General features: G+C 41.8%; 1 protein-coding gene across 10 annotated transcripts in view; it reads right to left on the minus strand.

Annotated features, from left to right (window-relative positions):
* Positions 1-24,152, minus strand: part of TMEM260 (transmembrane protein 260) — a 144,332-nt gene that overhangs the window by 6,550 nt on the left and 113,630 nt on the right. For 7 of the 10 annotated variants that reach the window (XR_006282378.1, XR_005293549.2, XM_038405786.2 and 4 more), the window contains 8 exons: positions 15,644-15,821; positions 12,115-12,228; positions 9,259-9,438; positions 5,715-5,755; positions 4,605-4,688; positions 4,023-4,140; positions 3,440-3,612; positions 1,765-1,936 (listed from right to left, as the gene is read on the minus strand). Coding sequence is in view for 8 of the 10 variants with exons in the window: in XM_038405786.2 (XP_038261714.2) it covers positions 1,765-1,936; positions 3,440-3,612; positions 4,023-4,140; positions 4,605-4,688; positions 5,715-5,755; positions 9,259-9,438; positions 12,115-12,228; positions 15,644-15,821 (1,060 nt within the window). In the remaining 2 variants the exon portion in view is untranslated. The remainder of the gene's footprint in view (positions 1-1,764; positions 1,937-3,439; positions 3,613-4,022; positions 4,141-4,604; positions 4,689-5,714; positions 5,756-9,258; positions 9,439-12,114; positions 12,229-15,643; positions 15,822-24,152) is intronic. The other 3 variants (XM_038405790.2, XM_038405793.2, XM_038405794.2) reach the window with 3 other exon arrangements.

The following is a 24,152-nucleotide window of genomic DNA, read 5'->3' on the forward strand; positions in this document are numbered from 1 at the left end:
CACTGACTAGAGATGTGCAAAGAGGCTAAAGTTTGGTTAAACATTAGGCAGCATGTTTTGGTTTTGCAGGCAAATCAAAAAACCTTGCAATATAGATCATTTTACACATTTAAGGTTTCAGTGCTCATTTGTGACAAAGTGAAATAAGCGATCTCCTTTTCCATGTTAAATAATTCTTTCCTGCTTTTAGGGCTACAAGGGGAATGAAATAAACCCTGCAAACATACCACAGATATAAACATAAAAGGACTCGTTAAGGCAGCTGTATAAAAACTGTACAACTAGGAGCCTGGAAAACCTCACCCACAAGACAGCAAAGGACACAGAATACAGGAAAAGAGCCGCAACATTGTACAAAATGCCAAACCCCATCACTGGCATACTGCGGTCAGCATCTTGCTTGGGGTGGGGGCCAGGGGCCTGCTCCCTTCTTGCAATGCCTTGTGGGGACAGCTGACAGACTTGCTACCCCTTTTAACATTTTCCAGGTGCCTTTCTGCACCCACGGGAGTCTCTTCCTTCACTGGGCAGTCACAAGAGGTTTCAGGTCCAGTAACTTCCCAAACAGCACAAATATTGGCTGTAAGTGACATCTGAATATTTTCAGTTACCAATTACTTGGGCAGCCTATTCTCCCTCCACCTCCTGTTGGCCGAGGTGCTGAGAAGAAAGCACTGGAGGTAGAAGCACTGATCAGTGTCCCATCACTGCATCTGCCTTTGACTGAGCTCTTCCTCTTCTTCAAGGAAGGGGTATGATGATGTCCTTCTGAGAGCTCTGCTCCCGAGAAACTGGTAGGTGGAAAAAGGGGGGCTGGAGGGGGTAGAAATGGCAAAAGAGGCATGCAGCAAGAGGTATGATCTCACACCAGGGAAGACAGATTGGGCACAAGCGTTGGGGAAAGGAGGAAGCAATCTTTTGCAATAAACAATGAAGCTTCCCATATGATGGCAGCGCTCCATTGTGGGTGCTGGGTCAGAACCCCTCTGTGAGAGAGCCAATTGCCAGGCTGCTTTCAAGGATCTGCATTTGAGAACATCTCATTGAGCACTTCACCTGCCTCATCAGAATAGCCCCAAACTCTTGTCACAAAAGCAAGTGACCCATGGTTGTGGATTGTGGTTACTTTCTTTGGGGTCCTTTCTGTCATTCCTCTACAAACTGTGCAAGCCCAGATCTGTGTTTGAAAGTTACTCGCAGCTAGTCCCAAGGGGAGACCTCACACCGGACGGCTTGTTACCTTGAGAAAATGTATCTTTTTAATTAAATTAGTCACATGGCTAACCATGTGGAAACCTCATGGGCCATTACATAAACACACATACTGATACCGGTATCTCCAATATTGACAGGTGAAAAACACTTTTCTTTTACATTTACAGATTTGCCATATTCTTCTTCACTTCTTCCCCACACCCACTGGCTATTTTGGTACCATCTTGTTGGCATACATGTTCCACTCTAAGCCAAACGCACTAGCAATAAAGTTCAAGCGAAACTTCATGCCACTCTGGAGGAGTGCTGCAGGCACAACCTTGCAATAGAGAAAATGCACCCTCATGGTTTGAACACATCTTCTGAGTCAAGCCCAGTCGCTTCAGGTCTCAGAACTTGGAAACTTCAACTAGACCCTGAACGACAGGAGACTATTTGTAAAACAACGTTATAAATCAGAAAAATTAAACATAAGGAAAAAGTGAAAAACTGAACCTGCATTTGTTTTCTATGACAACGTTTTGGATTGCCTCCCATGTATTTACCTACCTCTTGATCCACTAATGTGACATCAGGCCTTATTCCCTCACAATAATGAAGATAACGAAGAGAATTCCCTGGTAGGTCTCCTCTGAGCAAGATTATTGCATCAGGTGGCATGGAGGACAAAAGGTTCCTTGCAAATTTATCGACAATGTAATTGCGGCTTTGGTCACATATGCTTAACAGAAGAGATCAAAATATAAACATCTTAGAACAGACATTGATGGGGCTTTAAACAAATTTTATTTGATAGGCAGTCAGAAATATAAATAATACTGGCTAGCTATTCAATAGTATTTTTCACCCACAGATCTCAAAGCCTTTTATGACGATCACAATCCCCATTTTACAGATGGGGAAAATGAGACACAAAAGTTGAAGCGACTTGCCCACGGTCACATAACCATATAACCCATACCAGCATTTATTAGTTTTAGCTGCAAGTGCCAGTACAATGAAATGTCTGATAGTGTCAATTAAAAACTATTAATAGGCAGCTCCAACTCAAAATGTCTGTGGTTTTCCAAACTGCATAGACCCCACACAGTCACAGGCTCTAGGATAGGCTGTTGAATGACTTTAGAGCACAGCCGAGATGCCTCGGAGGCCAGTAGTAAGTTGAGGAGCTGCCTATGGGGAAGGAACTCATGAATTCTCCAATTCCCACACTTCACTGCTTCTGGCTCTTGCAACCTTTCTCCTTCAACATGCAGCCACCAGAAATTAGTTTATACCCAAGCTAGAGAATCTTTGGCTTGGCCATAGAACAGGGCTCTGGTGAGACCTTAACACCCCACAAGTACCCAGGAAGGCAGGCAAGGCATGTGGAAAGCCAGAGAAGAGCAGCGAAAGGTCTAAATGGCCGTTCGGGCCAATTGAAAAGCGTAACCCTCTTATTGAAATAAAATGCAAATATATTGCTTTGTTTGTTTGAAAACAATTTAATTCACCTCCATGTTTTCCTTCTGACGCTCCAGGAGCCCCAGCTCCCTGGTCCAGAGTGGCACCTCTGGTCCCAGAGAAGGAGTAAGGGCAGGCAATGGGGCAGATTATATCCAGACTGCTCCAGCAGTCAGGTTGGAACACTAGAAGCAGGAGATTTGTTTTCTTGCCATAAAGGGAGATCAAAGCATAGGACAGAGGGGCAGTGTAGAAGGATGGAAAGGGTGATACCAACACAGTTGGAGGGCACTCCCTTGCATGGATCAGAAAGATGGCATCAACAAGACCCGATTATGGAAATAATCTGAGCCACTTTGGGTGATGGCTCCAGGGACTCGGGTGCTGGGGGGAGGGCCTGCAGGACAGAATGCTGCTTCTCTAGGATGAGTAGGAGGCAAAACAGCACTTGCATGTCAGGTCTTCAAGACGCTGCCATAAAGGCCCTGGACAGCACCGTCTCCAAACCCATCTCTGGATGTGGCCTTTGAACCTGCGACCTTCCTTCCCCAAAGCCAGCAAAGAAAACAGCCCCCAGGCCTTTTACTGCCTTTGTACGCCCTCTGAGTCCATCCAAGGAATTACCCCAAATCCTCCACCCCATTGCCAAAAATTGGCCTTTTTGAAGTTTTATAAGCATTTGAGAATTGAGCAGCATGGTTAGGGCCACAACAAATCCGAGATGCATGAGATAACAGGGCCATGAGGTCCCATCAAGAAGTATTTCTGGGGTATTTGTTACCTGTAATTGGCATAAATTTGACTAGTAACAAGAGCAGCGGCGGAAAGCCACTCCATGCACTGCAGCACACGGTTGTTCTCAAGCACTGTATTTCCCAGGGAGACAAGAGAGGCCAGTCCTAGTCCCGCTAGAACAGCAACCACTGCATTGCTCTGCATCCAAAATCGTTCCACCTACGGCACAAAACACAGCGAGAATGGACCCAGCTGACAGGCATCTCGTTATTTATTTGTATGTGGCAGAGCTCACAGTGGGCTCAGCACTTTCCAAGTTGCCAGACAGGATAGTCTCTGCTCGGAGGTGCTCACAGGTAAAGGGCAGACAGAGATTATGGAAGAGGAACAAGAAACAGGGACTTTTTATTTAAATACAAGTCACCTCACTTCAAACATACATTTCTAGACAACAACCTCTTCATATTGCACACATTTTATAAGAAAGCACACTACTTATTTGTATTTCTTACTAAGTTTTATGTGGCACTGTCTAGACCTGCACCCTCTGATGAAGTAAGGATAGATAAGGGTAGCCCACTGAACACGATAGGTGCCTCTTTGTATAATTAATTTAACACAAAACTTACCACACCCATAAAAAGTGGTTTTGTAATATCCAAATTTGCCCTCCAAGCAAAAAAGAACGAATAAATGCAGAGCATTCCAGTAAATAGCCATATCATTGATGACTTCTCCTGCTTAGCCCTAAAAGAAACATAGCATTCCACTGAAAATGATTAAAAGGAGAACAGAAAAGTAATATTTATCTTGAAAAAACAATATATGTATATTTAAGACAATGAATTGGCCTCTAGATAAACTCAGTCCTGCTATGAGTGCAGGGGACTGGACTAGATGACCTCTCGAGATCCCTTCCAGTCCTATGATTCTTTTATTACTAAAGATACAAGTTCTCTCTTTTCAAAGTGCACCACCAATGGAAGGATTCCAGAGCTACACATTAAACACTAAGTTTAATTTAGAAGAATCACTAGGCCATCAGTAACAAGTAAAGTTTGTTTAATTAAGACACAGCAGCAGCAGGTTCTCTGAAAGTGGGCACTGTAATTAAAAAGGGTCGGTACTGGCACAGTGCTGAAAAATGTTACTTAAAACAATCATTCAGCTGATAAGCAAAGACAGAATAGAGTATATTCACTCTGACTTACTGCATTGCTGTACGTAGCCACGCCACAATCGCAAGGGCTGGGACAGTAAAGGAAAGTTCTGTTTTCATATGTGTTACCTGCGAACTATGGAGAAATCAATGGTCATTTCATCCCCCCAAATCACAGTTGGCACAAAATGTTGGTGACAGTACGGCGTAAGCACAGTGTCATTGATTCCTGTTGCATTGTGATACAGCTATATGAAATTGCAACCAAGATGTTTTGCATTTCAAAAAGTGGAATGAACATCATTTCAGATGACACATCCCACCATCGGGAGGCAGAGAGAAAAGGAGAAACACTGTCGTTTCCTGCCCTTCTCTGATTCATTTAATTATACAGCGCAGTGCCCATCCATTGGTTTGGGTGCATCTCAAAAGTGCAGGAGAGTGCATTTAACCTGTCGCACCACCATCTCCTCACTACAGAGGAAGGCAAATCAGAACAAAGCTCAGTTCCTTTTGGCTGGCTGACATCAAAGCTACTCTGGGCTAAGCCTGCTCTAGCTCTCAACTAGCTGCCCTGCTCTTGAGGACAGCGACTGGTGAGTGGCAGAATCCTGATTTGCGCATTGTAGCGATGAGCTCTTCTTACCTGGGATGGGTGGGTGCAGCAACCACAGGCTACTGGAGCCCTCAAGCTGAAGTAGCTGCCAGAGAAATAGCTCTCCTGCCATTGCAGAGGCTGGTGGTAAAATTACTCCCTTTGCAGGGCACTCCAGCGCCCAGCCTACCATACTTGGACTGCGTGAAGCAAACGGAATTTATCCCTTCCTGCTCCGGAACAGCACTTTCTGACTTACGTATACCACGTCTGCTAGGCAGCAGAAAAAAATACCAGTGTCTCACTAAGTACGCATCCACCCACTTCCTTTGGTATTTTTATTTAATAGAGAATTAATGTCAACAGCTGTCATGTGCATTCATCCCAGGGCCAAAGCTGGGCCTAGACACACATGCCAACATGGCCACATACTTTCTACACATCCCCCACCCAAGCTATGAAGTCCATAAACTCAGAACTTCAGGAAAGGAATAATTATTACAAAGAATAATTGAGGGAACGGGGATGACCCCACAACTTCGGAGTGCGTTAAAAGTTTTTACTCACAGCAACATCTCTCTCATTGTGGATCCTGTCTCCGATTTGGCCTAGACACAAAAGTTAGAAAAAACATATGTACACTGTTTGGGGCGCTGCCTGTGTTTTTATTGTGTAGGTGCAGAGTGCTTAGTACAATGGGACCCCCCAACTGGAGCCTCTGGTCATGACCCTAATACAAATAATGGTGATGAACTTATATTTTTGAAGACAAAACTCTAGTGGAAGCTTTGCTGTGATATAATCTTCCAGCAGTTTACATTCCTTTTGACATCCAGTTATAAATTGTAGGGTCTTTCTTCATTTCAAATACTACAACATTACTGTTTCTTCCACCCTTTCAGAAACATATTATACATCTTAGCAGAATCTTAACTGCATCCTAGGTCTCCTTTGTGACTGTCCTCACAATCTGTGTCGTACGTGGGTGTTGTCCCGTGTCTTAAAATACACAGAAGCCATTCATAGACAGTAAAAATATCAGCTCAAATGGGAAATTTGTTACTAAATTTATTTTCTGGGACTTACACCTCCTCCAATTTGAGATATTTGGGCTGCACTTCTCTTCCTGAATACTGGCAGCAGCTCGTGTTTGTCCACGTGTGCTGAGGGCTTGGCCATGCGCCTTCTTCCCTCCTGCCACCCCATACAAAGGTGCATAGAAGTCCGGGATTCTTAGCAGCAGAGAAGAGTAAACTCTTCACAATAGCACTTTATTCAGTTGTATTAACTGCATACATGGACCTGAGAAGAGGCTATCGCAGATGTACCAACAGAACCTACCTCACCTACTGTATGTTCAGTGGGGAAGAGAACAGTTCCAAAAAGGAAACCACCACCTAACAGACTTTCCATTCTAGAGCTCCAATCCCCACCCTCCTAATATGAGATATTCAGGATGTCGTGAGCAGTGAGGAAAAGCTAACGGAAAAAGAAATAAATAGGACAGGAAAAAGATTCTCCTCTTCCCTACAATTAGCAGTATTTATTTTGGCATCTCTGCTTGGAACGATTTCCAGCTGAAGGATGCTGCTGCTGAAGACTGGACATCAAGCCTCTAGTGTTTTATAAAAGGTGTTAGTGGTTGAGTGCATGGTAGCTTTGTTGGTTTCCTCTGTGGGGGATGATGGCCTTCATGCTCCAGGTGATGCAGTGGAAATGTGCTGAATGGGTTAAATCTCTTTCTAGAACTAATTTATATGCAGCTGAATATGTATTGATTCAGCACTTGATCCACCCAGCTATGGAGGATTTACATGTTTTCAGACTCATACACTGAAACGGAAAAAAAAAAATGAATGAATGAAGATGACATTCTGCCGAAGTGGCTAGTTCTACTTAGATAAATGGTAGCAGCTCCTTTTTCATCTATCAGGCTTTTTTGTTTGAGTGTTGAGAGTTTGGGATAAATGAAGGAAGAAAGCTTTCCTGTGAGCTATGGAAGAAAGAGTTTATCTTGGTAAAAAAAATTACACTGGAGCTTGAAGAATGACATCCCCCCTTGTGGAATCATGGAATTAAGCAAGGATCATGCTTTCCAAGAGCAGAGGTTCTAGAGAATCTTTTTGCCAACATGATTATGACAAGCGAGCACATCTTTACGGAGAGAAACCACAGGAAAAAGGATGCTATCAGCTCAAAAGGAGTGTTATCTAGAACTCATAACACTGTGGTCTATCCCCTGGTCAGGAAAATAGGCCTGACTTTTTGGCTAGATACACGTTATCCTTCAGTAGCCTTGAACTAGCAGGTGACTACCATACACTTGGATGTGCCTGCGATTTTGCTATTGTGCAGAGCTGAGATGTGGGAGGGTCTTAAGTTCAAATCTAGGCTATCATGTGAGAAACACAAGAAACACAGAAGACCTGGAACACTGTTTTTGTTACTTTGTTTTTTGTTTTTCCTTTTTTTTTTTTTGTGGAATATGTGTTTTTTAAAAAACACATCGTGTTCACTTTTACACCAGATTTCCCATTTGGTACTTGCTGTATCAAGTAGTAAGTTCCAGATGTCCCACTCGTGGTTTGTTTCAGAATCTAGACAACTATTATAGTTTTATTCATCAGCCTGTTGTACTGTTCCCTTCTCGGAAACATAGATACCATCCAAGAATTTTCTGATATCCTTGTTCTTGACTGTTGTGGCCTGCTAGATCAAGGCAGCTATTCCTAACTTGACATAAATAAGAGAATCTTGTTCAGTCTCTTGCCATCTATGAAGGGGTGGGAGGCCTGAAGGAGGCTTCCAGAGTATGTATCACCCTGGGTGAGGATTCTATCTTGGCTAGGCTAAGCTCCCAGATGCAGGTAACCCGTGGTGTAGGAGCAGGCCATGGGGTAAGTTGACCGGGGCTCCAACTTGAGATGGCTTAAAGGGGCCTGATTTTCAGAAGATGGTTGTTGACAGAGTAGATCTGAGGGAAAGCTGAAGAAGCCTCCAAGTCCCTTCTGAAGGTAGCTTCTATCTTCCTACCTGCAAGATCTTTGGTAAATAAATTACCTCCAGCAAGCATTACAGCCTTGGCCAGAAACGCTGCACCTACGCTGCCCTTCGGTAAGGTTGTAGTGGTATTCTTTATAGCAAGGATGGAGCTTGTACCAAAAAGCTGTGATGAAGCTACTGTGCACATTGGACTTTCCTACACAGAATCTTTGGGTTCTGGGACCCTGTGGAGTTTGCCAAATGAGACTTTAGTTTCCCACTCTTCTCTATTTCTTTTTGTGAAGGAGGCATGAATGCAGGGATGATAACCAACCGCTTTCCTCTTGCTGCCAGAGGCAGAGAACCTGATGCAAGGGGCCTGGCCAAGCCCCAAAGCTCCACAGACAAGTATGAATTAACTCCTGTATTTGTAGGAAGAGGGGCACAGTCAAAATGTTTCAGACTGGGGGAGAGGTCAAGAACCAAAAAACTCCTTTTGTTTTATGTAACATTTATACTAAGAAATACATTAGAAGTACATTCTTTTATAAATAAATAAATAAATGAATGAATAAAGACTGCTTGTGACACTTTTTAAACAGATGAAATTTTCCCCAAGTTTTACAATTAAAAACCAACACAACCGAAGCATCCGATGAAGTGAACTGTAGCTCACAAAAGCTTATGCTCAAATAAATTTGTTAGTCTCTAAGGTGCCACAAGTACTCCCTTTCTTTTTGCGAATACAGACTAACACGGCTGCTACTCTGAAAACTGAAGCTGTGTAATTTGACTTAAGACAGGGTAATTTAAAATTTACTTTTCAACCTTTCTTAACTATTGTTTATTCTTCATGCCAATACACACTGGTAACAGGACTGCAACTGAATGTACTTGTACATTTTCCAATAAATAACTGTACCCCGAATAGCATGAAGGTGGATTAAATTATTTTTCTACTTTCCAAGCCACCTTAGCTATCCCAAGAAACAAGCTCAGGAATAAAGTGCTAGAAGGTTAACATTTTACATCACTTCTCCTGCAGGACACTGACCTAAATGAATGCAAAGGCTTTGCTGCTGCATAACTTCAAGAAGACTTTTCTCTTTTAGAAAATGACCCTATTTACCAGACTGAATGTCCCATATTCTTCCCTGAGAAAGTGGGTCAAAAATCCTTGAAAAGTCGTCTGGTCTCCCCAAGTCCAACGTGCTTGATTTAGGTAGGACGAGGCAGGCAGATAGAGATAAGGCAGCAAACCAGCCAAGAAGAATAAGCCCAACTTCAGCAAATGGCCAAAGGACAATTCCTGCACCAAAATGTGTCATATTGCACAACAATGTTTATTTTAGTTTAATCACACTGGAACTTCAAGAACAGATAAAGAAAAACATCAAATATATTTACACAGAGTTGATCTCTCAATTTATAGTAAGTCCCTACAAAATGCTATGTTAAACCTTACAATTTTGTGGATTACTAGGAAACTGCATCAAACTGATCTCCTTTGCATGGCAGGGTGAAATTTAAGTGAAGCAAATAATATTAGCTAGGACTCATGAGTATCATATGCATTGCATCTTTTACATTTAAATCATGTCATGACATGCATAGATGACTGAAGCACTGCAAGGCTGAGATAACCCACTTTCCAGTGATTAAGAGTTGGCTGGTATTCCATCTGGCAAAAAAAAAAAAAAAAAAAAAAAAAAATGCTGTTCCCATGTAACCGCTTACATCATCATCAGGAGTCAGTTCTGCCATTTACTTTATCATGATCATAACGGATAAACTGGATCGCTCAACTTCAGGGGTGGGATTTTGAAAATGCCTAAGGGAGTTAGGCATGCAAGACTTTCAGAAGTGCTTAAAGGAATTAGGAGCAGCAGTCCTTTTGAAAATCCCACTCTTGAATATTTCACGCTGCTTTTTTTGGGGGGGGGGGGGTCATTCATTACATTTTAGTCAAACAAAAATATTTCCTTTGATATTTGAGTTTATTTGGGAGAGTTTAAAACAATGTTTAAGACAATGGGACAATGTTTAAAACAACCTTCCACATACTGAAATGTACTTTAAAAATTGGTGGCTAAAGTTCCTTAAGACTGAGGTAGATAAATCTCGGAAGACATTTTACTAAATCAAATAACTTGTCTATTATAGGGTTTTCTGTCGCACGGAACACCAGGATATCTAAAGCATTTCCGAGGTACACTGAATCCGTATGGCAAGCTCCCCTACTGGAATTCATGGCGCTTTCTATTCTTCACCCACCTCTGGTTTAAAAAAAGGCTTTGCTTAAGGAATATATGTTGATTATAAAATTAAATCATCATCATGCCAGTTATGGTGGAAACATTTTGGCAAAAAGGGCTTCACAAAATGTGCTGAATATAGTCAGATTCTGCATCATTCCTCTAGAAAATGAGACCCATGGAGCCAGAACATCTTATCCCCAGATCTCATGCATTTCACCCTGGGCTCAGTACGCTGCCTTGTCCCAGAGAAGAGCAGCTGTTTTATTGGGTCATGGATACTGATGCAATCAGGACCTGACCAGTTGACAGCTTTGAAGGTCAGGATCAAGATCTTCAACTGGCAATGGAAGCAAACTGGGAGCCAGTGGAAGGACTGAAGCCACAGCAGTGATGTGCTCACATCATCTGCCTCTTATTGTGCTTTGAGATCTACTGACGAAAAGCGCTATGTAGGAGCTAGGCATTATTAATTATTATTATTATTATTATTATTATTATTATTGAAGTGGATCACCACATTTTGTGCAAACTGAAGCATCTGCATTCCATCCATATCCAGCCAGAGGCAATGATTTATAGCAATCCAGTTTGGAAGTGAGAAATGTTTGATCTCTGGCTGGATCCTCACCAAGGAGGAATGTGCAAAGTTTCCTAGCAAGCCGGAGGTGGGAAAACACCACTGATGTTACCTGATTAGCGATATTTAACCATGAATCTAACAGAATCGTGAGATTTTATACAACTTTGGCAAACAGGGGACTTTGACGGAAGGAGAGGACAGTGTTTCAACTAGTTTTTAAGACAAGTATCACTTTGGTCTTGCCCAGGTTGAGTTTGAGCCAGATGCTTTTCATCTGAAAGCTGATCTTTTGCAGACCTTGTGACATCCTTGAGATGGTGCTGCTTGCATTTGTGGAAAATGAGATATGCAGTATGGTGTTGCTGGTGTATTGTTCACAGCAGAGCCTATGGCATCTCATCCCCCTCTCAGTTTCAGAGAGATGTTGAAGTTGAGTCCTTTTGGAGAGGAACGACTGGAGCTGCTGTGCTGTCTACTCCAGCCGTGCCATATGTGGCTGACAGCGTCAAAAGCTGCAGAGAGGTTGTGTAATATTGAGATGTGAATAGCAGGAGAAAGTCAGTACATGGAGACTAGTCCTGTGGGTTAAAAGGATTTGCATGCCACCGTCAGCCACCAGGAGCTCTGAGTTGTGAGGTCCAGACTGCTCCTACACTTCTCTGATCTCCTTAAGGGACTATAGTCACCATCAATTTTATTTACTCTTCTGTCTGAGGAAGGTCATTTTACACACAGAATATGCTCATACTTCCACACACTTGGAACTTCCGCCACCCTGCTCATCACAGTACTAACAATGCTCTAGCTACATTGTAGATGGTCAGAAGACAGGGTCCCTGTCCCAAAGAGTTTACAATAGAAATGGACAGCTCTGAGAATGCTCATGTGACTGACAGCTTCAAAGTCATAATCCTCGGCTGGGATGCCAGACAGATGGATTGTGACTTTATGTTGTCAGTGGATCATGATTCACTAGTTTAGGCATATCATGAACTGTTGCCATCCATACACACATACTTCAATATAAAATCAGTGTCAGAAGGGAAAGCAGTAAGTGTTCAAATATAAGAATTACAATCTGCTCTTAGAGTATACTAGAGAAACGACAATCTTTAATATTCAACTCAGCAATAGACAAGTTACCTACCTTCAGTTTGAAAAGTTGAAACAGAACCCATAGTACAATGCACAACACATAAAGCACTATGGTGTGCTGATTGCACAAACTAAGCCCACAGCAAAAGGCACCAACTTTCGATATCTGAAAGGAAGAAAGTACTTACAATTATTCTGAAAAATCTGCAAAATATACTCACAGTGAAACTGCATCAATGTTATCCGGGGTATTCTTACAATGGAAAGGCAGCTATCTTGTGTGTAATGTTCAATAAATATTTACAAAGAAAATATCACATATCTAGATAGAGGTATGCCACTTATTTTACTGGAAATCTATAAGAACTATTTCAGACTCCATTTTTTTAAAATGGTTATAAATTGACATCTATATAGGTATACACAGAGATGTGGTGGTGGTATTTATGTCATACCATGTACATGATTGTAGTATCTATATGATAAATTGCAGAGCCAGAGTGATAAGCTGCCTATCTATGTAGTTAACTGCATGTATCATGGACCTTTGATCACCTTACCTACCCGCTGTCTACTGGGAGTGCTTCTACCATCCCCAATCTCTCAGCAGCTTGTAACAACCTGCCTTTTTTCCCCGCAAACATGCAGTTTCCCCTAAAATTACATTGGTCTGAGGCGTAGCATAAATAATATTCAGTCCTACAGTAGTGACAGGTGTGTGGTCCAATATCTCACAACCCATGAGGGCTAAAAAGGGAACTTTACAGTGCTGGAAAAGGGAGATCGCTCGTAGCACTGAATATTCCCCAGCAATCAGACTCTAAAATCATGATTTTACTACAGACAGAGAAACTACTTTAGATCGTTTCAGTGGTTTTAAAGATTTATTGGTGATGATTTTTTTCTCTCCCTCTCAGGCATTCACAGCTGGCATCAGAGTTTAAATTTAAGCACCTTTGCTTCATAAGCTAAGAGAATTCAAGAGAGTACCAATAAAATGCATTAAAACATTTCTAAAATAGTTTTTCTATAACAAAGTAGCACATCCAACACATACAGCTTAGGCCCAAGATTTTAGTGGGGTTGCTCACAGCTTCACGACTTTGTTACGTGGCCACCCCAAGCTCCTGCTGATAGAAAACCTTCTCCCATGCCAGACATCACATGTTCTACATGCCCCCAAACATGCCCCACTAAAATCAATGGCAAAACTCTTGACAGTTTCAGCAGCAGCTTCATATGAGCATTGAGTCACCACCTTTAATCTTTGCCACATGAACCACAAACATTCCCGTTATCTGAATTCATTGTCTACCTATCTCCTTTGGTCTGTCTTACGTTTTGTCTGCAATATATGCCTACCACCAGCCTACTTCTATTCAGTGGGGTGCATCCTCAGCTGGTGAAAACCATCAGAGATTCACTGAAGTTAATGGCGCTACAATTTACCAGCTGAGGATCTGCCCTACATCATCTGCCCTTCCGCACTCCTCTGACGGGTCAGGCGCTGTTGTCTCTTGCTACTCAGGCACTTTTAACACTGAAAATGGAACCATGGCATGGTTTTCTATGATAGTCCATTAAAATGGCAGAGATGTGCAATGTGAATGTTTGCTTTCACTGAGTGATGAAATAATACCAACACGGATGTGCGTTTCTATCAATAGTCTGGCATTTTACTTTGAATATGATTTCACCATTAATAAAGGATTTTTTTTTGCATCATTGCAATACTAATACATCTGAGATTTTCAAACCTGCTTAACAGGTTTGGACACCCAGACCATGTTTTTCAGAAGTCACTACTGATTTTGGGTGATGAGCTTGAGGTGTCAAATGGGTGGGCCTGATTCCCAGGAAGTACTGAGCACCTGCCTTCTAAATACTAACCCCTTTCTGGTGTACATAGTAGGATACACCAAAAGTTGAGGCCACCAAAACCATTAGTCACTTTTGAAAATCTTGATCCTAATTTCCTCTGGAAATTGGGTATCTGAAACTGTTAGGCCAGAGACTCTCAAACTGTGGTCTGTGGACCACCAGCGGTCCACGAGCTCCATTCAGGTGGTCCGCAGATAGTTCCCTCTAAGGTGCATGCCTGGGCAGCTGCACACAAGAGAATGAAGGGCCACCGATCTAATTAGTGGAGCTGCGCAGGCGCTGCTCCACTAATTAGGTGCCTGGACCCTGGAGAAGACACCACATGTAAGTGACATGGTGGCCTTGGGGGGGAATAGGGGTTAGGTGAGAGGGGGCAGTGGGGTGAGAAGAGGGGGTGGGGGAATTTGGGACGTGCAGAAATACGGCGGCCAGAGAAAGAGGCTACTTTCCCCAGCTCCAGGGTTGCGGGGGAGAGAGAGCCCTCCTTCCCAGCCACAGTTCTGGGGCTGCTGTGGCAGGGGAGAGACCCCACTCCTTTCCATCCCCAGCTCAGGGGCTGCCGCGGTGAGGGGGAGTGGGCACATCCATCGCATTAGAAAAGTAAGAAACTACTGATATTAAAATATGAGTTGTGTGCTTTTATTCATAGAAAAAAAGTTCATTATTATTAAGTTTTTTTTATATAGCGTTTTTATCCAAAGCAAACGGTACAAACAACATTTGGAAAGATCTTTAAGTGGTCCGCTGAGACCCTCAACAATTTTCAAGTGTTTCGTGAGGAAAAAAAGTTTGAGAACCACTGCGTTCGGTGGCTCTGAAAATGTCAAATGACATCTTTGCGGAACTTAGCAGTCAGCAATCCAGAAATGGTAGTAACCAATAAAACAATTGCTCTTAGTGATGTTTAATGCCAAATAAAAACTCCCTCATCTGTCACAAACCAGAGAACATGTATGGTTTGAAGATCCATTACAGCAGCACAGAATTAGTCTGAACTTCAAAAATTCTAGGCTACTTTTATTTAAAAATAAATGTATTCAGAGAATTTACAGTGGTCATAAAAAGAGAGTTTATAAAAGAAGAATAGATGTGATGTCCCCGTGTTTTGGGAGAGTGAAGAGAAACACTATCCATTTTTAAAAATTGCTTGAATATGCCATTTTTATGAAGTATGTAATGTGAAATTTATGGGCGAGATTTTCAAAGCTCTAGGGCTGATCAAAATTTCCCATCCAGACTTTCAACAGAACATTGGGTTTTCAACTAAACAAGGATTTTTGTGGTTAATTCCTGGTCTCCATCCAAAATACAGACTTTTAACTGAAAAATAAGAGCCTGAAAACCAAAAAAACTTTTCAGTGTTTTGACAAAAAGTTGCACTTTTCTGCAGAAAATTTCAATGAAAGCCGTTTTTTTCTTTCATCGTAATTTTCCACCCCACCTTCTGAACAGCACTCAATAATGCTAACTTAGACCCTTAGTAAGCGGCCGTATTTTTAAGAGCTTGGCTCCTACCTGGTGTGGCCAGAGTTTCAGAAGTACTCAGCACCCAGTGGCTCCCATTCAGAACAATAAATGCTTAGCACTTTTGAAGAGCTGGCCCTTAATTTTTAAACCAACCAAAATAATTAAAAACAAACAAGCCACACACACGACAAATACATTTAAAATCAATATTCACTTTGATCCAAACAGGTTACCTTTGATCTCTCCTTCGCTGTGGCTGCCTCCTCAAAATGTACAGTAAGTGCCATCAGCAGCCCCACAAACAGATTGTTTAAGCTAAAAACCTCTGCTGTGATGGACCACTGCCATGTTAGACGAGAAAATGAAAACACCCCCGCAGCAAGGATTCCTCCAGCATATGAGCCAGAAAGCCTGCAAACACAGATAACATGAAATCTTCTTTTCCAACAAAAAGCGCCTACTTCATTGTCCTTTTTTTAAACATACTGTAGCAGCAGAAATTATGACTGCCATCCAGCACCCTTCCAAAACATTATATGGTTAATATGTCGCTTCTAATAATTTCCTTGCACAAGATTTCACTTAGGAAGGCTAATTATTAACCATACTGTACACTGTGCAAGATAGTGAATGCACTTCCCTCAATGACCAATGGCTAGCAGGCCACACACATAGTTCTTTCAAGCACAGAGGGTAACTTCTAGTATTCGCATCAGTTTGGAAACCTTGATGAGAGATGACATAGTGGATCATGGCATACCAAGCCAGAGAGTCATGCTTTCAACCAGATACTCTTAGCTGGCAGATTTCCGAGCGATGGTGCAGTCTTAAATTCATCAAGACACTGGATAAAAAGTGGATTATAGATATTCATGAGAGTTGGCATTATAACGCTTTCCTATGGGGGAGCTTTTAGTTTCGTAGGACGGGGGTGGGAAATGGAACACTGAGGGCACTAAGAAGGAAAAGTGTACTGTGGAGCTGGGAGTGCAGCCAGGAAAGAGAGGAAACAAGTGTGAATCGCAATGAGGAAGCAAACACAAACAACACATGAAGCACCCAGCATTTGGACGTTTGCAACCTTTTCTGTCAAACCCAGATCCCATGACAGTAATCACTGCCTTTCTGACTTCCAGATTGGATTACTGCACGCACTTCCCATTAAGCTACATTCCAAGACCACTTGGATGCTACAGCTGGTGCAGAAGGCCCATTAGATAGTATTTAGCCCCAAGAAACATATTCCGTCAATTCTTCAACAAGTACCCTGGCTTCCTATCCATTCCAGGGTCAGTTCGTTATTTAATTTGATCTATAAAATCCTGAACTATTCAAAATTTGGCTATCTGGGAGACCTGGCCTCTCACTGAGTCATCATGAAAGTGTTGTCAGGTGACGCACTCAAGTTAACAGTCCCTAAGATTTACGGTGTGGCAGCAGGGCATTCTCAGGAGAAGACTCTTGTCCCAGAAATTCACTTTCCGAGCTGGTGTGACTAAGCCAGAGTTTATTGCCTTTCAGAGCATAGTGTAATGCTCATCTCATTGCTCAGGATTCTGTCAGAGAAGACGGCTATTAGTTTATTTGGGGGATTGTCATCTCTCTGCCACTCCCCCTTATATTTTGTTTTTTAAACTCTCTGCATGTCCCTTGAAATGGGGACTTGGAACATTTGATAAGTTAACAAAAAAAAGATTTCACCAAGCTATACATTGTTGTTAAAGGTCTACTGTAGCCTCTGATACCGACATGGCTTGAATCAAGTCATTGGTTATTCAACCTCAATTGTTTCAGTTGTTAATGACTGCAAAATGCATTGACACAATGTTTGCTTCCTAAATATTTATTTTAAAATAGTAACATTGAGATGAGAAGGGGCGCACCCCCACTCCACTCCCTCTGATATAAAAAAGAGGGAGCAGCTGGCAGAACATTCTCTGCACAGGCTTCTTTCCTCTGAGATGCTCTCCCTCCCCTGGTCTGAAGCAGCCCAAACCCATTAACCTTAGCGAACACTGCAAAGCCAAAGGATTTGAGCAGGCTCAGACAGTTGGGGTGGAAGCTTTAAGCCACAATGGACCAATAAAAGATGGGAGGCAGTGTGGTCTAGTGACTAGAGCATTGCACAGGGACTCAGGAGACCTGGGCTCTATTCTTGACTCTGCCACTGGTTCTGGTGGCTGACCTTGGGCAAGTCACATCACCCCACCCCATCAGTGCCCCAGTTTCCCCATCAGAAAAATGGGGTTAATGATAGTCACCTCCTGTGTAAAGTGCTTTCAACCCCATGGATAAAAAGTGCTGTAAGAGCTCGGTACTATCATCTACTCATTGCTGATTGGTTGGAAGGGGTGAGAAAGAGAAGCACTGTTGTTGCTTTGATTTACTGTGTAACTCTTTTATTGGGTTTTAAATAAAAAAGGGCCCTCACAGCTCCTTCCTTCAGCATGGAATCCGAAATCGAAACACAGAAAGGTCCAGATCTGTTTGTTTCATTTAACAATTGCCCCCTTCTCTCCCAGACCACAGGCCTCCACAGTTAAACAAAACTTGAAAAAAATCCAGATTTTTGTCCCAAAATAGATTTCATCATAAAATGTGCTCCTGAAGGGGGCATCTCCCCTCCCTGAGAGAAGATACTTCCATGAACATATCCAGTAAATTGATTCCTTAAATTGGTAGGGAAATAAAATCAGACACTACCGTAATTTCGATTTGCAGGGATAGTACAACAAGGCCTTGATCCTGAACCACTGCAATCAACAGGAGCTCTCCCGCTGCTTTCAACAGATCAGGCTTGAAATGTTTGCAATCGGAACAACTGTTAACATTTAGTGGGAAGGGAAGAGAGCTGGCTCAATGGCACGATGCGCCAGCCTTTCCCTCCCCCTTGGAAACTGAATTCAAATCCTTGCTTTGCTCGCAGGGGAATGTGAATTTGATCTGACCCAATATCCCCATCACAACATTACCATGCAATCTGGCATGGCCGCTGAGAGAGGCAGAGAACAGGAATGGCAGCAGGTTGTTTTACGCCACAGGACTGAGAAACACTGGCACAACTGGCTGAAGCTTGCATAACCCTGCTAGCATTGTGCTGGGCTCCTGACAATTAGATCAAACTTCACTGATAGTATTTGCACTCCTGAAGATTTTACATGCTAGCTAATCAATGCAAAGTATTTATTGTAGTGCCAGATGCAGCGCTTTTTTTGTTTAATACTCAAAATCATTTAAGGGCCAACCTAGTAACACTTTTATTGTGCGTATTGCAGCTGCACCGCAGAGCCCCAGTCATTGGCCATGCTTACAACCTCAGCACTACAGATTTGGGCATCAAGCTTAAAAGGGGATATTCTAAATCAGTGGCTCTGAACCTTTCCAGACTACTGTACCCCTTTCAGGAGTCTGATTTGTCCTGTGTACCCCCAAGTTTCACCTGACTTAGAAACCATTTGCCTACAAAATCAGACATAAAAATACAAGTGTCACCACACACTATTACTGAAAAATTGCTGACTCATTTTGACCACATAATAAAATAAATGGGAATATAAATATTGCACTTACATTTCAGTGTGTAATATACAGTGCAATATAAACAAGTCATTGTCTGTACGAAATGTTAGTTTGTACTGACTTCGCTAGTGCTTTTTATGTATACTGTTGTAAAACTAGTCAAATATCCGGATGAGTTGATGTATCCCCCGGAAGATCTCTGTGTACCCCTGGGGTAGGCATAGCCCTGGTTGAGAATCTCTGATCTAAAACGTAAAAATAAGATTTTAAAATCCCACCTTGATAGTGGTTTTTTAAACTAAACTCAGATTGTGACTATGGAGGATTATACATGCCTCGGGAAGAGAGATGCAGAGCCTGTAAGCAGGCTCTTTCTGGGCTGTAGAAGCTAACGGGAATGGAAATCACAAAAGTCCTAAAATAACCCTGATGGCTAGCTAAATGCACTCACCCGTTCATGACCCTATTGTGCAAGGTCACCCTGTCACAACTGACGAATGTGGGCACAGCAATCACGTCTCCTTGGAGTGGATGCACGCTCAACCTGGCTCCTTCCATAGGCATTTTGGAACTGCATTTCACCACCTCTGCAGTGCAGGAACATTTTTATCACGTTAGGCTGAGACTGTCAGAGGCCTGAGGGAGTCAGGCACCCAAATCCCAGTGAAAGTCCGTGGAGATGGAGGCTTAACACTGGCCCTTTTGAAAATTACAGGTTTAAAATATTATAATGCTCAGCTCTGATGTAGCACTTTTTAATCTAGATCTCAAAGCACTTCATGAAGGAAGGTTGGTATCACTATAACCATTTTAGTGATGGGAAACAACAATAGTAGCTGCTGAACTTCCTATGTGCAAGACAATTCTAAATATGTTCCCACGCAGATCAAAGGTGTTCTTGAAGAAAAAGAAAGGTGAATCCATACTAACTAGAAAATAAGTAGATGAATTTGGACACATTTATTTATAGTCTTCCTGGCCACAGAAAATTCAGTGTAGATTTCAAGATGGGTTGGTTAGAACTGGCCATACAGTTTATTGCATACGGTGTTTGTTCAGGTCCTTTGATTGGCTGAGTCTATCTCCCGTAGTCAGGAGGTGTAGCACAAGCTATCTGTTTATTTGATGCTGATATCTATGTATTTGTATAAAATTCTCATATATATACCCAGGCCTGTACTACTGTGGAACAGTGCCCAGGCCAGTCACTGTGGTAACTATTTTTTTTTTACTTGTCTCTTATAAACTAGGAAGAAAATATCCATTCTGAATATGTAGAAAAGTCCTCGTGCACAATAGTTGAATCTCAAGAGAAGATATATACGTATTTTAGGGAAAATGCCATCACACCTACAAGACTAACCACTGCACCCTTACCTAAATCACCAAAGTAGTGAAAGCAATTTTAAGGTGAGGTTCCGACTCTGAAAAATAACTCCTTAAACATGGCACTATGGGTTTCCATATGAGGTGTGCTCTGTTTCTACTTGCCATCCATGCAAACTCGATCTGGGTACCCTTCTTGGTCAAATTCAGGTTCTGCAGGCCAAATTCTGCTTTCAGGGACACCTAGATAACTGCACTCTCTTCAGACTATGCACCGGGTAACACCTGTGTAATTCCACTGATTTCAAGTGGTTTGCACGAGCGTAACTGACTGTAGCTTTGTAAACGATCTCGTTGATAATGCACTAGAAAGAGTCTAGAAAAACTGATTTTTGTCACTGAAGTAGGCAGACATGACCTGATACACACACAGAACTGATCTGTTCAGCAGAAAAGGAGTTCTCACACCTTTTGTCTGTCTTGCCCATTTGGGTCCCAGTCCTGCAATGAGGTCCATGTGGGTAGACCCTTGAAGAGCTCTATTGATGTCAATAGAGTTCCACACAGGGGCAGAGGGTCTGCCCACCGTGAGATCTCTGCACGATCAGGGTCTTCAGTAGTCAGCTGCTATGTATGTAGGAGCACCATGGGGACATGTTTGGGGTCTCTAGACACTATTATAATACAAAATACAATAAATGATAACAACAACAGAAAGGTGCTATTTTACATAATTACTTTTTACAGTGGAACAGAAATTTAAAATCCTTAACAGATAAAATGCAATTCTCTTAGTACTCATAGTAATTAATAATTAAGGTATTCTACCACCAATAATGTAATACAATTGCAGGAGTCCTTTGACAGAGACATAGACATAGACATGGTACTAAACAAAGTTGAATTCTTCTCTATGAGCTTTGACCATGCAATTCTGATAGACCCATCTGGAAGCACTGACTCACTGGATGTCATCACATGGACAATGGGCAGAAACACCTGGCAAAGGTTTCGGCCCTGAGGACTCACTGATTTTGTTTTCCTCCCCAAATACTCAAGTGATGTGGCAGTCAGAGCGGAAGGGGAATAATAAGGGGAAATATTACAGAAATTAAACAAACCAAAGGTAGCGCCTACTCCTCAACCAACCTCCCCGCAACCCAATGGGGTTGAAAAAGTTGTAAGAGCAGGAGGTTGTGATCCAGCAATGTTGCTAAACAGTGTCTCTATGTACTGTTGGCGGGATCTTTTTAAAATTCTCATTTCTTTCTGGCTCCAAAGAAATAGCCTTCTAAACCACTATGGAATCTTTTCTGAGAATTCAAGCTATAATATAACCCTGTGCTATACACTTCTGAATGTAAAACAAAGACAGACAAATTTCCCATCACATTTATTTACCAATTTATTCTCATTTTATAAGCAATAGGTCCTTCCTTGGAAGAAACTTCAATGCTGTGTTAAAACCTACATTAGATTAAACAACTCCCCATTTCCAGGTAGACAAAAAAATCTAAAACTTTATTCTAGTTTATGGAATAAGACTTAGGCAGTGGCTGTTAAACCCAAATGTTAGAGGCTTATCCTAGATTGTGAATGGTGGAGCAGGATACTGTCCTTTTTTCCCCTTATCTGAACAGCATCAAGCACAATAGGGCCTTGACCCTTGATTGGGGTCCCTAGCTGTTACTGCAACAAAAACAAAAACAGCTTTTACTTTCTATTCTAAAGTTCATGATTCCTCATTTAGAATAGATTTGATTTTTCCAAAAGCTGAAACAAGCCTTAAAATGCTTAGCAGCTTCTAGGATGGATACAATTCTTAGTTCAGAACATGCCTCAGTATACATGTGGTTAGAAACACAAGATAGCAAAGACCAGGGTAAGGATTCCCATCTGAGTCACTAAGCATTAGTGTCCAATGTATCAGCAATACTTTGAAATAAGTGATACCGAAGCAAACCCCATAGGGATATTATGGGAGGCAATGAAGACTTGATTTTCAAAAGGGATGAGCACCTAACAGCTCCCCAGCCAATCAGCTAGAGATAGACTTAGGAGAGCAAGTCTGCTGGAGATAGAAGTTTAGAGCATCACACTTGACAAATTCCCTGCCATCAATGCACCTTGGTCCCTCCTGTTCTCCCCTTGTGGTGCGTAACAGTTTAGTTTCCTCAGGTTTCTAACACTTGGTTTAATTCTGGTTGTTGGGCTGGGTGGCGTTTAGAGGCCTGTGATATATAGCAGGCCAAACTAGATGATCTGATGGTTCCTTCTGGCCTTAAACTCTATGGACTAATTAATGCAAAGTAGCACAGACAGAACAAGGAGATGTGCGTTTAAGTGGCTCTCTATAAGAAATGTTCCTTGCCTACCTCCCTAGATTTATTAGCCTTTTCTCTCCTATTTACCTCTTTCGTTTTTCCTTTCAACCACAAAGGAGCAAGGGCATGCACCTGCAACTCACCTCCATAGAGCCAAGAAGGGCTGGGGAAATAAGGAGAGAGAGTGGAACCTAAAGGCTTCAAAGCCAAAACTTTTGCCACCACATAACTGCAGCATCTTCCTGTCTGACATTGGTCGCTAATGACCCAAAGGTCCAGAGGAGTGCATCATGTGTAGGTTCCCTAATTCTAACAGATGTCTGCTGTTAATATATTCAGGCCTTCAGCTTGCAATGAGCTTCTCTCCTCAATTAAAATATTTGGACCATCATTTTTTTTAATCACCACCTTTCTCTTCAGTGCTTCTTTTGAAAAAAAAAGTTTATATTCTTTTCCCAACAATTAGTAAAAATGGAAGCAACTCAAAAGTGTTCACGCTTATTTTAACTATGTTATGTATTTCAATAATAAAATATAAGTACTTTAAAAGCAAATAAAAGTGAAATACGAGTTTAGAAATTCTTTTCTTTTCGCAATAATAGTGATTATACAAAACCAGCTCCTCTGTTTGAGTGTCTGCTACATGCATCTTCTAACCACATTTACTTTCTGAAAAAAAGCAAGATTCTACAGCTCTTAGCACTGAATAGCCAAAACAGATACTATAGGGAATACTATATTAGACAGCATTCTTCCTTGAGTATCTTCAGTTGAATTGCCACTTAAGTTCTGACTGCAGAATCTATTGCTCAGGAAGAAGTAAAAGGCAGAAAGAACACAGCTTGAGTTTCAGATTCCAGGTTGAATCTTCAGGGCTGACGCTCAGAAAAAAAAATATCTTTTGACATATAAATCACACAAATGAAAGAGAAGCACAATGACACTTTTGTAGTCACTTTAACTATAATCACAGGTTTTAAAATGAAAAGTTTTCCATAACATAACTTAGCATTGAAAAAAACATAATTACCATAAATTAGAGAAGAAATTAAAATTTAGTCTGAGCGATCTGTCATCAGAATTTGTAATTGTTATTCAATGGGGTTTGTGGGGGGGTGTTGTGGCAGTGGAGGTGGTTGTTTTTAGTTTTTGTTTTGTTTTCTTGATTGTCCACATTAAAATATCCTTAAACTTGTCCAACCCACAGAACAATTTTCAGCCAGGTCAACAATATAAAGGATCACCAAAAGAGACTATGGTACTGAATTCCTTCCCCCCTTCCTGATGCAATGCTTGATTCAGAAAGGTCAAAGGAAGAACCATTTCACCCTGGCAGAGCACACTGCTAGCAGCAAAGGTTAACAGATGAACCAACTCTTACAGAGTTTCCTCACTGCCCTCCACATACCCTCTGCTTCTTTATCTTGTAAGGCTGGTCATTGGAGGGGTGGAAAGGACTTTTGTATTCAATCAAGAACCTCAGACCCCCAACTATTTTTGTTATTTTTGTGGAGAGCTGCACTAGTATAATGGTGATAGATAGATGGGACTGGACAATGAACTCCTCTATTTA

This window comes from Dermochelys coriacea, chromosome 6 (genome assembly GCF_009764565.3).
Source record: "Dermochelys coriacea isolate rDerCor1 chromosome 6, rDerCor1.pri.v4, whole genome shotgun sequence".
In the NCBI taxonomy this organism is placed as follows: Eukaryota; Metazoa; Chordata; order Testudines; family Dermochelyidae; genus Dermochelys; species Dermochelys coriacea.